This window comes from Pterocles gutturalis, unplaced genomic scaffold, assembly GCF_000699245.1.
Source record: "Pterocles gutturalis isolate BGI_N339 unplaced genomic scaffold, ASM69924v1 scaffold28203, whole genome shotgun sequence".
NCBI classification, from domain to species: Eukaryota; Metazoa; Chordata; class Aves; order Pterocliformes; family Pteroclidae; genus Pterocles; species Pterocles gutturalis.
In genome coordinates this window covers 20,742-33,653 of record NW_010118901.1, presented here as the reverse complement: position 1 = coordinate 33,653, position 12,912 = coordinate 20,742, and the positions used below count along the sequence as shown (strand labels likewise).

The following is a 12,912-nucleotide window of genomic DNA, read 5'->3' as shown; positions in this document are numbered from 1 at the left end:
GTCTTACGATTCCAGCATGCATGGCTTCAGGACAGACACCAGCTAACATTAGGTGTGCCAGGAAATAGTGTCAGCTGGCAACAGCATCAAACACTTGTTTGGGCTTTTTCCTCAATACACATATGCTTTGTGCTCAGACCAACAGGGAGGTGAGCCCCTTGTTTTAAAATAAATCCTCCCAGAAGAAAGAAATCCATCTGTCTGGGAAAAGTTAGAAAATATTTTTGCATTTATTTCTTTTCTTTTATGAATACAAACTCTAGTGAAGAAATATTCCTCTGTTTCCATTGGAAGGCAGTAACCAGCAAAAATTAATGTACAATGTTGAGGAATGCTTGGTGCAAATGGACCAAAAAGGATTCCCCACAGAGTATGCCTACCTACAGGAAAAAAGGTTGCTGCAGTTGGAAAAGACAGCCTGGTTATTATGGTTTTTTTGCATTTAATCTCACAATTATAAATAATCAATGTGATTTACAAAATAATTTATGGAAAATGATTGGATTCATCATTGCAATAAATTACTTGGTATGATGCCACCAGTGTTGAGAGATGATAAAATACTTCTGACACCGTCAGCGCGAAGCGAGGTGTTTCCTTTTTGCATTGGAAATCATGGAACAGACCTGCCGCTCCTCTGGCTGGGCTGGCTCAGGTTTGTCCCCCCGGGGTCTCTTGGCAGCCGTGGTTCCACCAGCTCCATCCTCCCACAAGCCCGGCACCCCACACAGTCTATGGTTAGCTGGAGCTGCTATTGCCTTGCACTGCCAGAGATGACTCAGGTCTGAAGTCGTGCAGGGCTCTGCCAGCTCCAGCCCCGCTGGCACCTGGGGAGGCTGGTGCTGGCGCGGGAGGGCTCCTTTCCTGGTTCCAGCTGTAAACCAAAGGTCAGACCTGCGGGGTTTCGGCACAGAGACATAGAGAGGGAGCAGGGCAGGCGGGGGCAGACCCAAGGGGTTTGGGTGAGACAGGGTCTGTCCTTGACCTCTGTCATTCTCTACAGGACTCGAAGCACTGTGGTTTTGAGGTTGCTGCCCTCAAGCCCTCTGAGGTCTGAAGGAGCCTTAAGAAATTCTTATTGTGTTATAAAGACCTATAAATCTGTTATCAGCCACTCACTGTAAGCTGAGGGAGTGGCACTGGACTGGACAAGTGGATTAGATGGCATATCTTAGCATTAAAGCTGGGTCAGAGCTGAGATCCTGCGTCACGATGCTCCCAGCACTTGGACAGTCCGATCTGTGAGACTCGGGCTCTTCTCACCCTCACAGGTCTCTCCCCTTTGGACATTTCCCCCCCAGCTTCTTTCCAAAGAGGCATCCAGTGGTCTTCTCCTGGCTGCTGAGAAGCAGTAGCAGGGCCAGTGATATTCTGGGCAGTGCTGCCCCCTGCCAGCCTGCATGGGGGTGACCCTGTCCCGTTAGCTGAAACCTCCTGAATCCCATGGTGTCCCAGCTTCCCAGTCCAGGTGGCGAGGAGGCAGCAAGTGGTGTAAGGGAAGGATTTGGCAGTGGTTGCTTCTCTGAGCCATGTGGTGGGAGGGCGGTCGTGGCACAGAAATAACAAAACCCCTCAAAATGCAGAAGGGTGCAAATAGTGGAGAATCCTGGTGGGGCAGGCCTGGCCCCAATATCAGCTGAAAAGATTTGTTAGACCTGGCTGGAGGGTTAGTTTGCTGGAGGGTGACACCGTTGCAAAGACGTAGGACTAGCCAAGGCTGAGGAGCGGTTCTGCCAGTGCTGCCTGGGCAAACCCTGTGTGCTTCACCTGCTGCGACGCTCCTGGGGGAGCTTCCATCTCCATCAGGTCTGGCTGGACTGGGGACTGTCTGGGGAGCTGGCGTGGCTGCAGGAGGGAAGCCCTCCCTTCATGCAGCACAGAGAATTGCTTGTTCGCAGGGTCTGGTGTGTGCTGAACCAGCGCTGAGAGGTGGCAATGGGGGAACAGCCAGCTGCGCTGTCCCCAGCTAGTCACTGCAACCTCCCCGCTGAGGGAGGGAGAAATCTGTCCCTTCTCACAAGGACTGAGAGTTTCAGTAAGGCTTCAACCTTAGTTCTGGGACTCGGGGCTGCCCGTGGCACGTGCTGTCTGTAGCTGCAGGAAGACAGCTTTTGGTGGTGGTGGACTAGTCCATACACAAGTCCGTGTGTTTGCACCCAAGGACCTCTGGATGGCTTCTCTTTTCACAGTGACAGAGTTCAGTTGGGCTTTTCTCCCACATGGTCTTCTAAACGAGGCCGGCTGGTCTGCAGATTGCTAGATGACCTCCTGTTTTGTGATGGCGGGCTGCGGGATGGAGGTGGGCTGTTTTGCCACAGTTGCAATAGCTCCGGGCAGCAGCTTATATTGCTCTGGTCCTGAGCCTGCTGGTGGGGATGGCTGTGGAGTTTCTGGAGTAGCTACAGAGAGAGAAATAAAATCAGAAGATGTGACAGCACTGGGGTCTGTCCTCAGTCGTGCCAGGTTTGGGTGTAAGCAAAGCAGAGGCTCTGTAGCAAACCCATAGCTTCTAATGGTGTGTGTGTGCTGTAAGGCAGCCTGGACACACAGGCATGGTTAGGTGTCCTGGAAGAGCCACAATAATGCCCACATTCCCAAGCACTGGCCCCATGTGTGACCCTGTGTGGTGGACCAGATTCTCCTGTGTTTCAGTGGAGGGCAAAGTGAGGTGTGTGTGAACTATTAAAGGGAAGGGGAGCCTTTCTGATGATTTCAGTAGGCTCTGGATGGGATCATTCATCCCTAAATCTAAGGGCTACGTAAAAGATACAGTCTGACAGGGAACATCTTGAATCAGTTAGTTTCGCCTAATCTAATCTAACCTAACCCACCTCTCTGTTTGTCTTTCCCTCCTTTCTGCATAGGAATTTCTCACACACTCATTATCAGAGACTCTGTCTTGCATGGAAATTTCCTCAAAAGGTAGAAACTACCTCCAGAGGCATGCTGGAGAGCTCTCGGTGTCTCCTGGGAGCTCTCCGTCTGTCTGGCAATACTCACACATCTGCCCATTGTGCATCTGAGGAGGCATTGTGTTGGCCACAATGACGTTTGTTCCCAGGTTCTCCTGGATCAGATGAGGGTGCAGGGGGTGGTGAGCATGCGGCGTTTCACTCGATGAGCCTAAAAACATACATAGGACATTAGTTTCCATGATGACAGAAGGACACAGTTCAGGTGGGCAGACCTTCTGCACCAAAGTGTCCAAGGCTTCGCGCATCATCAGCTTGTGCATATGTGATGGGAGCAGACTTTTCCCATCTTCCTCCACAGATGCAAAGCTTGTCTACATGCAGAGGGCTGGGGATGCCTCTCCATAAATAGGTGCACAGCTAATGCGTCTCTTTAGACATGTAGAAATGAAGGACTCTCTGTTACTACTGCCAGTGGTAGGGGGAGATGATTTTGTGTGGCTCAAGCCTGCATACAGCTTGTCTGCACCTTTTTCAGGCAGGAAACAATGGCTGTGGAGGTTCTCAAGGGGATGGTGATCAGGGAGCACTCAAGTACTCACCTCCCAACAGCATCTCCTGCAGCAGGTTGTCAATCTTGGCCATGCCGAAGAGCTTGACAAACTGGATCTGCTCTATCATCTGCCAGGTGATGCTCTGCAGCACAGGCAGCAGCAGCAGCAGCTCCCCGAAGCGGCCCCGTGAGTCGTACTGCCGGTCGTTGATGTAGTCCTCCAGGCTGACCTGCACCTGGTACCGCATCCGCTTGATCTTGGAGGGGTCGCTCAGTCCTTTGGCATCTGAAACAACCCACAGAGCAAACTATCCAGGCTGCTTCCCTAGGAACTACCCTTCGGTAATAGCATGCAGTCTGGGCACACGCTGAAGTGAGCTGTCTCCAATTCTCTATTGCCCTCTGTAATGGATGTTTTTTCTCTTAGGCTGAATTCTCCACTCCCTCTAAGAACAGTTTGGCCCAGAGAGGAGACCAGGAGCATTTCCACAACTCAGGGCCAGCATTAGTTGGTATAACCCAGACTAGTCCCCTGTGACGAAAACCCTCACCAAGCTGGAGCATACCTGGGTCGAAGAAAATTATGGCTTTCAAGCAGGCATATTCGTTATCGTCTATCTGCAGCTCTTGGAAGGGGAGGACCAGCTCGTCCAGGATGCGGATGGCCACGCGGTTCACCTCCACCAGTTCAGGGCAGTTCCGTGGGATGATGTGGTCGTTTCCTTTGGACAAGCAGCACAGAGACCATAGCCTTGTCATTGCCCAACACTTATCCAGGGTGGCAAGGAGTTCAAAACCCAGGTAACCAATGCTAAGGTAATTTTGAGAGTGGAGGACTTAAGAATTTCCTCCTTCTGCCCCTTCGCTGGCTCAGCCCACCAGAAATGCTGATCTGTGTTGCCAGAGCAGCATCTCCTTACTAGGAAGTCACCCAGGCGAGGAGAAGCTGACCAAAGAGTGAGAGCCTTTTTCTCAATCACACCACAGCCTGATGACACAGACCTGGGGGGGAAATGTGAATGTGTGTAGTCCCCCAACTTTGCCATACATCATGGCCTTGATGTGCGTGTCAGCCAGGCTTAGCTGCACCCAAAGGTTGTGCTAGGCTTGATAAAAGACAGAAGGGATCATGCTGCCCCCCTACAAAAAAGATGCCCGCAAACACTGAACCACTCTCTCCTTCAGCCCAGCAGGGAAGCTTTGCAGAAGCAGACAGGTCAGGAGCAGAAGTGCACTCTTTACCTAGCAGCAAGACATCCTTGAACACCATGGACCTCTTGGCAGCTCCCAGTAACAGATGTTCCCCTGCGTGTGCTCGCAGCAGTGCTACCTGCAAGGGCAGGGAAAAGTTACTTGAGTGATGCAGAGACAGACAGACAAGGCTGTGAGTTCACGTAAGCAAGAGGGAAAGCCCAGCATTCCTGTACTCCAGCCCAGCACTCCAGCATGGGGAGGGAGAGCCCCTCTCCAGTCACAGTGAAAGAGGTCAAAAAATACTTTACGCCTGGGCATAAACAGCTATAAATCCAGCAGAACCAGGGGATAATAGGCAGCACCTGAAACCTCCCATCTTCACGGAACATATCATGAGCAAGACCATGCTAGACTGTCCCAGGTCCTCACACCAGCTGTGGGACATGTTCTCAGTGGGATGTTTGCAGACAGGGCGACTCCTGCCAAGTGCAGAACCAGGGACCAGGCTCCAGCCTGGGAAGCGAGCAGAGTACGATCCACCGCTGCGGATAGCTGCTGTCCCTTGGGGCTGTGCTCACCTCCCACTGCCATCACTCTCGTGGGGACCCATGTCTGCCCAGCTGGGGGGGGGGGTCACCCTCTGGCCATTCGTTCCCTCCACAGCAATGGGCATGTGGGCCAGGGAAGCCAAAGGGATGTTTTTCTGCCCTGACGTTAATGATTGAAGTGTTTCATTTTACACCCTCCAGTGGCTCTTGAGAATGTTCTGAATCTTTTGCCCTCCTTCGGTTAAAAATTTCAGAGATTTAGGCAGAAACAGAAGTTAACAATTGGACAACCTGACACAGAGGCTTCTTAATGTCCACCCAGGAGCCTCTGCTGGAGAAAACAATCATTAAACATTAATTGAGAGATTCTGAAAAGTGTGTCCTGATGGGAATGGTCCCCTTTTCCAGTGTGTTATCCCTCAGCATCTGACAAAGCCAAGAGAAGTCCTACCCTACCAGAAATGACGGGAGAATGTGTCACCTGTAGAGGAGAGCTCTGGTTAGAAAAGATGCTGATGTCTGAGGGGGGGATTTTTTTTGCAGAGGGTGAAAAAGAGTTATGCAAAATAAACAGAGTGGGGGTCCTTGCAAAAAGACCTTTATCTGTGTGCCAAAATCTAGCCTCTCTCTATCGCTATCCAAACAAGGGCGGATGCGTTAGCTGAGCTTCTTGTAATCACCAGAGCTGCCCAAAAGTGAGCTTTCCTATTTGATGCAACTTTGGGAAGGATGGAAAAACTGCAAGTCCCAAGGGGGAGCGTAGCCCTCACAGAGAAATCTCCTGCCTAATGCAAATTCAAGAAAGCTCAGTTTGGAACCACTGGTTCTGTTTCCATAAAATTTGCTTGCTTGAGCAGGGTTAAAGTAAATTACTTCAACAAGCCGAAACCATCTCATTTGGTATTTGTTCTTGCAGTGATCAATCTGAGATACATCATTCCATTGTGAACTAGGATAAATATAAAAGTTGTAACACAACAAGGTAGAACTTTAACTTTGGAATGAAATGGCTTTGCCCCACCAAACCCAGTACTCTGACATTCTGGTGCAGAGGAAGAATGAAGGGTTAGGTATGACCTTTCCTATAACAATGTTGGCAAAGGTGATTCATTCTCGGGCAACATTTTAATGGCAATGTAGCAGCGTTTCCCAACATTGAATGTTCCCAGGGGACATGTCTTGACTGGTTCTCGTAGCCCTTGGGCAGCTGGCTTGCACACAGTTTTGTTCATTCCTGTGCCTGGTATTTCTGTCCTTCCTCCTGCGCTCCCCTGAGTATCTGCTGACTCTGTTCTCACACTGCCCTTCGAAAGCACGGATGTCCTTAATTGATTACTTTTAATGCAGCACAGTCTTTCCCCTCAAGCCCTTTGGGACAGGTGGGGAATTGCTCATGGTGGGGGATGGCTGGTCATAGCAGGAGACCTGTTTGAGTCGAGCCAAGCCTGCAGAGCACGCTGAGCGCAGCCTCTCCCCTGTGGGAAGGCAGGGTTCAGACAATGTCGTCTTTAGGCTTTGTTTTCATCTTTAAGAAATTTTGCAGCCCCACAATTGTAAAATGAGCTCACATGGAAACTGCTGTAGTTTGCAGAGTTATTACCCAGGTTTACTGCCTTTGTTCCAAGTGGCACAAGGATGCAGTGGGTTATGCAGAGCTGCCCCAAGCCTCCGCTGGGCTGCAGCCTGTTTGCTGTGTCGTTTGCCATCAGAGACCATTTTGCTTTTCATTATTTTTGAGTTGTATTTGCCTTAGGAGTTTAACAGATTTCTTACCATTTTAAACCATTTAGTACTAGCACACAATAGAAAAGAGGGAACTATGCTCCTGTGTTAACAGCACTGGATTCCCCAGGGCTCTGTGCTCCTGGGTGATTATTGAAGAGCTCAGATTTAGGGAGTTGTGATCAGCTCACTGTCTTGATATCGTTTTTCTTTAATATAAAAATTACCTCTAGGTCAATAGGGCTGGAGACTGATGCTAGCTGAAGAGAATAGATGCTGGTTTTGTGACTGTACAGTGGGCAGATTGGAAATACCTTCCTGCCTGTGATAGGACCTGTGCTGGCCACTGCCAGAAGTGCTGTCCCTTCCCTCTGGAGCCTCCCAACCATGCACACATGCTGTTCAAGGCTGGGCACACATCCTGTCCTGCAACAGGAGTCTGTCTGCTGCAGAGCTCTGAAATTGAGACTAACACAGGAGACTTGGATCTTCTTGTTTCTCTTTGAGGCTGCCTGAGATCCTGCAGTATAGTTTTAGAGGATTTCAAATGCACAGTGCTTATCTTGGTTATGGAATCAGCAAATGTCATTTTAGTAATCTGTGTTAAATGCAAATACATTTCTGTTTTTTAACTCTGAAGAGAGATTTTCATACTGCCTTGGGAGCAAACTGGTATTTAGTTTCAATAATTCCATGCCAGGAGAATGGATACAAACATATCCCCGGGCAAGAAGCAGAAAGACAGAGACAGGCAGATTTGCTTTTAAGCCTTGAGCAGACCTTAGGCTAGAAATCTGTCCTACCAAGTCTGATTACCCTAAGTATTTGTATAGCACATCAGGTTTTCAAAGTGCTGCACAAACTATAATTAATTGATTGATGGACCCATGCAGAATGCGCCCCTGATTACCTACCTAATTTGAGCTCAGTGTTATCGTGCCTGTGCTCATCGGCTGATTAGCTGCACATGCAAATGGCCTGTGCTGGCATTGTATGGATGCTGTTCCCAATCAGCTGCAGCAGTCAGGATAACAGAGCGAACAATGCACATTTTCTCTGAAGGTCTCAGCTGCCTGGCTCTCCCTTGGCTCCCCGCTGCCTTCGCCTGGGCAGAGCGAGGTGGGGGACTTGCCTGGTCATCCAGGGGCAGCTCGCAGAAGGCAGGGATGTACTTGGCCCACTCCACCAGCACCAGCAGCTGCTGCCTCATGGATTCACAGACGTCGGCGATGTTGGCAATCTTCTTCCCTCGGATGTCTCCATTGATTACAGGAACTGGGGATGATATCTGGAAGGAGAGAAAAGATCCTTCAGCTTTCAGTGCCGCAGAGAAAACGCAGACAGGAAATCTCCAGCCCATGGGTTGTGTGTTGATGCACACTCTAACATCTACAGTTACTTTTTTCTGTTGCACATCCAGCCCTCAGAATGTGTCCCAGCACAGCTCATTTCAACACGAGATCAGCCTGGGGATCTGTGAACGTGAAATGCTTTGGAGCTGAGGCTATGGACCACCTTGGTAAACCATCACGCCTTGAACAGACTGTAAGGCACAGGAGGAATGTTTCTAAAGCCAAGATCTTCCTGCCACTGAACAAACCCACTGCTGCTGCTTAAGCTGCTTGGTCCCACCAAAGGGCAGAGAGCTGCTCCCCCTTCCAGCCTGCTCCAGACCTGCCGTGTCTGCTGTTGGCAGGAGACCCGAAGGCTCTGCTCCTCCTCCTGAGTCAGCATGAGCCCAGCAGACTCTGTGCAGGTAGCTTTTACAGGTCCCACATTGCTTTCTGTGAGCACCGGCTCATTAATATTTGACATTACCCACTTTGAAATGCTAAAGACAGATTTTAAAGACAACAATCTGTCACCTCCCCCCCAACTTTTTAGGCCCTTTTGGCAAAACCACACATATGTAAACGTCCCCACAACACAGGCATTTTTTGCATGGCGAATTATTCGAATTATTCGTGATCGCAAAAGCAAATGGGGCCATTCCATTCACAAAGGACAAGCCTGACAAGTCTGCAAGTACCATCACACAGAGCTGGAAAGAACATCTCCCCCAAACCAGGCACCCAGCTTCCTGCCCGCTTCTCATGCATAGCTGCTCACGCAGCTCATCTAAACATTTGCCCTTAGTCACTACTTTATCCTCATGCTTCTGTAAGCAATTAACTCAACCCCATCGCTGCCCTCCACCTGCCCTCTCTGCTCTTGTACAACATCAGCTCTTCCTGTCCTGTTCCTGCCAGCGTTTTCGGCTTGGACCCTGCCAGCCTCCCCAGGGAAATGGAGTTCAAATGCCACTTGTGCTTTTTTTTTTTTCAGGTTGCATTGCCTGGAAGCTTTCCAGCTCTTGAGCTATTATTGAATAAATAAGATTGTAAAAATCTCACCGTGTATTACCCTAATCAGAGAGCCCGTAAGGCTTAGCAAATAAATAAAGACCTCTGAGTGAGTGACCCGAGATGTTGGAGAAAGCAGCTCCTCAGCAGTATCTTGTTCTAATTAGCTAGGCGCACAAAAGTTACCAATTACCATGCTGGAGCCTGCCTTGTTTAATGAGTCTCTCTGTGCTCTGTGGGAGAGCAGGAGCTCCCCTGGATTTGTCGATAGTTGTAGTTTTTATCAGCAGACCCCACTCCAGACTTGCATATGATGCCATGGCAGGACTCAGTCCTGGAAATGTCCTTCATTTGTAGATCTGGTGACTTGAGACCCCGTTATCTCGCACCTCTGGGAGCAGCACCAATATTATTTTTATAGGGTAAATAAATATATTAGTTCCTGCCTAGGAGAAGGTGAGACATGGGATAAAATGGGATATGCTTCTCATGTACAGGATTGGGCCGTAGCCCTTCTGGCACATCCCTCCTCGGGGAGGTGGACCTTACAGCCTGAGCCCCAGCGTGGAGCCCAGAGCACGGCACATCCTGTCCCAGAGCATCTCCTGGACAGTCTTCAGGGCAATGTGACCCTTGAGCAAGGAAGAACATGGACTGACAACTCAAATCACTCTTAATTTTCCCTGGGACAAGGAGTGCTGCTCATCCCAGCTCACTTGAAGAGTGGCAGCTCTTGCCTCCAGCACAGCCCTATCCTCATCGCTTGTTCTTGCAGACAAACCCTCCCCGCATCCTGTGTGCTCCCAGACAGTACTGTTTGCAATATCCAGATTCTTAAACTGGAGTAATCTTTTCAGGGGAACACTCTAGGAAATAAGTCGTGGCAGTATGCTTGTGGAAATGGGGAATTTCAGGCAAACACTGCAAAGAATATCTGCATAAAACAAGCATGAAACTGATTTCTCATGAAACTGTGCAAGAAGCCAGTTCCTAACAGCCGATGGGGAAGGAAGGCTGCTTATGCCAGGTGAACTCCTCGGCTGGCTCAGGTGGCTGCAGCTCCTTGGATTTCAGTGATCCAACCCTGTTTTCTTCCAGCAGGCTCTCCAGCCTTCATGTGTCCCGTCAGAGCAGAACAGTTTATTGCATATTATTACAACTGAGTTCAGGACCAAGGAGCATTAAAGGGTAACAGGTAACAAACGCCTTTGAAAAATCAGTGTTGGGTTGGCAGATTAGTTACTTAGAGAAGAGGTGGTAGTTTGAAGACTCGGCTATTAAATACTCAACTGGCTGTACTGGCCTGATGCTTTTGTATCTGCCAAAGAAGAAAGGAGAGGTACCTGTTGTGCCAGGACTTCTGCCTGCAGTAAGACATTGATGGAGGGCAAGCTGCTGTCTTCATAACTTGATCTCCGGGTGCTGATTCGGTCCCGTTCGTTTTGTACAGCTGCAAGAGAGTATTTTGGCTGAGCTGCAGGTTGGTCATGGCAATGCACACCGAAAGCTAGCACCGGCTTTTGGTGTTCCCCGTCGCAGTGCAATGGAGCACTTCCATAGCTGCAGTTTCCCAGTTCCCTGCCTGGCAGGGCAGAGGTGCAGCTGTGTCTGGTTTGGGACGAGAGCTGGCTACATCTGGTGGGTCTGTTTCCACATTGCTTTATTATGCTTTCCTGGGATGGGGTTGTTTCAGAGCCCAAGAAACCAGGTTCTGCCTTACTGTAAGGAGAGTCCCAGGACGGGTTTGACCCCAATGTGCCCCCCTGCTTGGTCTCGTCTTGAGGACCTGGGCTTCGAGTCCAGAGCTGGCAGCAGCCAGAGCAGAAGCAGCAGTGCTGAGGGGCAGGATTTGCCTCTCTGTCTGCCCCGAGGCTGTGGGCTGGCTGCAACTCACCACGGCCATGCCAGTCCAAGCCATCTGCTCAAATAAGGTATTGATCCATGGCAGGGGAAAGAGAACAGTCCCTGCCTTAGGCTGGTGGCTCTCTGGATTGATACGTTCTCAATGTATAAATCCGCCTGATAAAAAGCAATAATGAGGCAGGGCCAGAAGAAAAGCCCTGCAGTCAGCGGCTGTAAATAGGAGCTCTCAAGGTTATGCCGCTTGTTATCAGTAGCAGGCCCCCGAGTTCAGTCACGCCATGATGTTTTCCAAATGTTTGCTCAGTATTAGCTGGTCATGCACCTAATGTAACTTCTATTGAATATTAACAGACAGCAGCAAAGCTCTGGGCATGGGATGAGCGGGCGCTGCGGGGAGAGGAGGATTCCTATGTTCTTCAGGAGGAGTCAAGCCAAGTTCTGTGCAATCCCTCATCCCTTTAACAGGGCAGAAATGTTCCTGCTCAGAGGTGGTCCCGCAGGCCAGTGTTCCTGGGGAAGCTGCCCAGGTACCCCTGGTACTTCCCTGTTGTCCTCAAGGACCCCTTTTCTCCTAAATTCCTCCTTGAGGGGGTGTGAACTAGGGGGAGCGCAGGGTTTATTTTCTCTGCATGGAACAACAGGGCCAAATGCCTCCTGCTCGTCCCTTTGCAGACATCGATGGGGCGAGCTCTGCGAGGTTCCAGGCAACTCCTCTGGGCTGCTCCTGGAAGTTTGTCCCTGCACCAACAGGGCCACCAGCGGGGCCACCAGCAGGACCACAGCAACCCCAGGTTTCCTTGCCACTGGAGCGCTCCTGAGAAGAAGCAGGGCTAAAGAAGGGTGAATGCTGTCCTGTTGTGTCCAAGTCATGGGGACCTGGAGGGCCTGCAGAGACAGAGAGGCAGGGAAGTGGTGGGGTGAGCCTGGCCGTGCAGGGGGTGGATTTCTGTACTCATTTCGTATGGAGTTAAATAGCCAAAATGCTCCACCTTGCTTTGCTCCTTTCTGCTGTGGCTGATGTATCAGATAAAACCAAGCTCTCTGCAGAGAGTCAGCAAGAACCTATATGCACATTAGGAAAAAAAGGGGCAAAGTGTCAGTTGGACCTTTGCTGGACTCCCCTATCCAGCTGTGGATTTCATGGTGACTCTGGGGCAACAGCACTTAGAGCAGTTTTCCCAAAGTATTTCCAAATTTCTGGTTCTTCTTTGAAGTTTCTGCTTCTCACTGAGGTTGAGAAGCATTCCCAAGTCGCTTGGATGCCCCGGCGATGTGGGAGCCCCGGCGATGTGGGAGCCCAGGTGATGTGTGTGTCAGTGTGAGCCAGAGCGAGCTGAAGAGCCGCGGGTGTGATTTGTGGGGACAAACATGGGCAGTTCTGAGACACAAGCATGGCCCTGCGGCACTCTTGGGGGCTTGTCTTTGCTGGAATTTTGAGAGGTGCCCTGAGAAGGGACCCTGAAATGGAATTTGGGAGCACACAGGGCCCCCATGCCTTGCCCTCAGCTGTTGGGACGATGTCTACTTGCAAGGACTTCACATGGGCGGGAGCGGGGCAGGTTGGGCACATGCAGGGCTCGTGGCGAGAGGCCAAAACTCTCCCTAGACCCCACTGTGGTAGGGGTCTGCATCTGTGCACAGGAGAGCACCACAGAGGGAAGACAGGGCTAAGATGGCTGGGGGAGCATGGCCACGGCAGGGACTGGCCGTGGGCTGCAAGGGTTCCTCAGCCCTGCACAGCCGGTGGGACTGCTGCTGGGGGGGGGCGGGGAAGCCGT

At 50.6% G+C, this 12,912-nt stretch overlaps 1 protein-coding gene across 1 annotated transcript in view; it reads right to left on the bottom strand.

The window, feature by feature from the left end:
- Window positions 1–2,256: 2,256 nt before the first annotated feature.
- Window positions 2,257–12,912, bottom strand: part of HNF4A (hepatocyte nuclear factor 4, alpha) — a 16,330-nt gene continuing 5,674 nt past the window's right edge. Inside the window, exons 4-10 of the mRNA XM_010076398.1 lie at window positions 10,615–10,744; window positions 8,062–8,217; window positions 4,708–4,795; window positions 4,032–4,187; window positions 3,515–3,751; window positions 3,001–3,123; window positions 2,257–2,399 (exon numbers count right to left, since the gene is read on the bottom strand). Coding sequence (XP_010074700.1) covers window positions 2,257–2,399; window positions 3,001–3,123; window positions 3,515–3,751; window positions 4,032–4,187; window positions 4,708–4,795; window positions 8,062–8,217; window positions 10,615–10,744 — 1,033 coding nt within the window. The remainder of the gene's footprint in view (window positions 2,400–3,000; window positions 3,124–3,514; window positions 3,752–4,031; window positions 4,188–4,707; window positions 4,796–8,061; window positions 8,218–10,614; window positions 10,745–12,912) is intronic.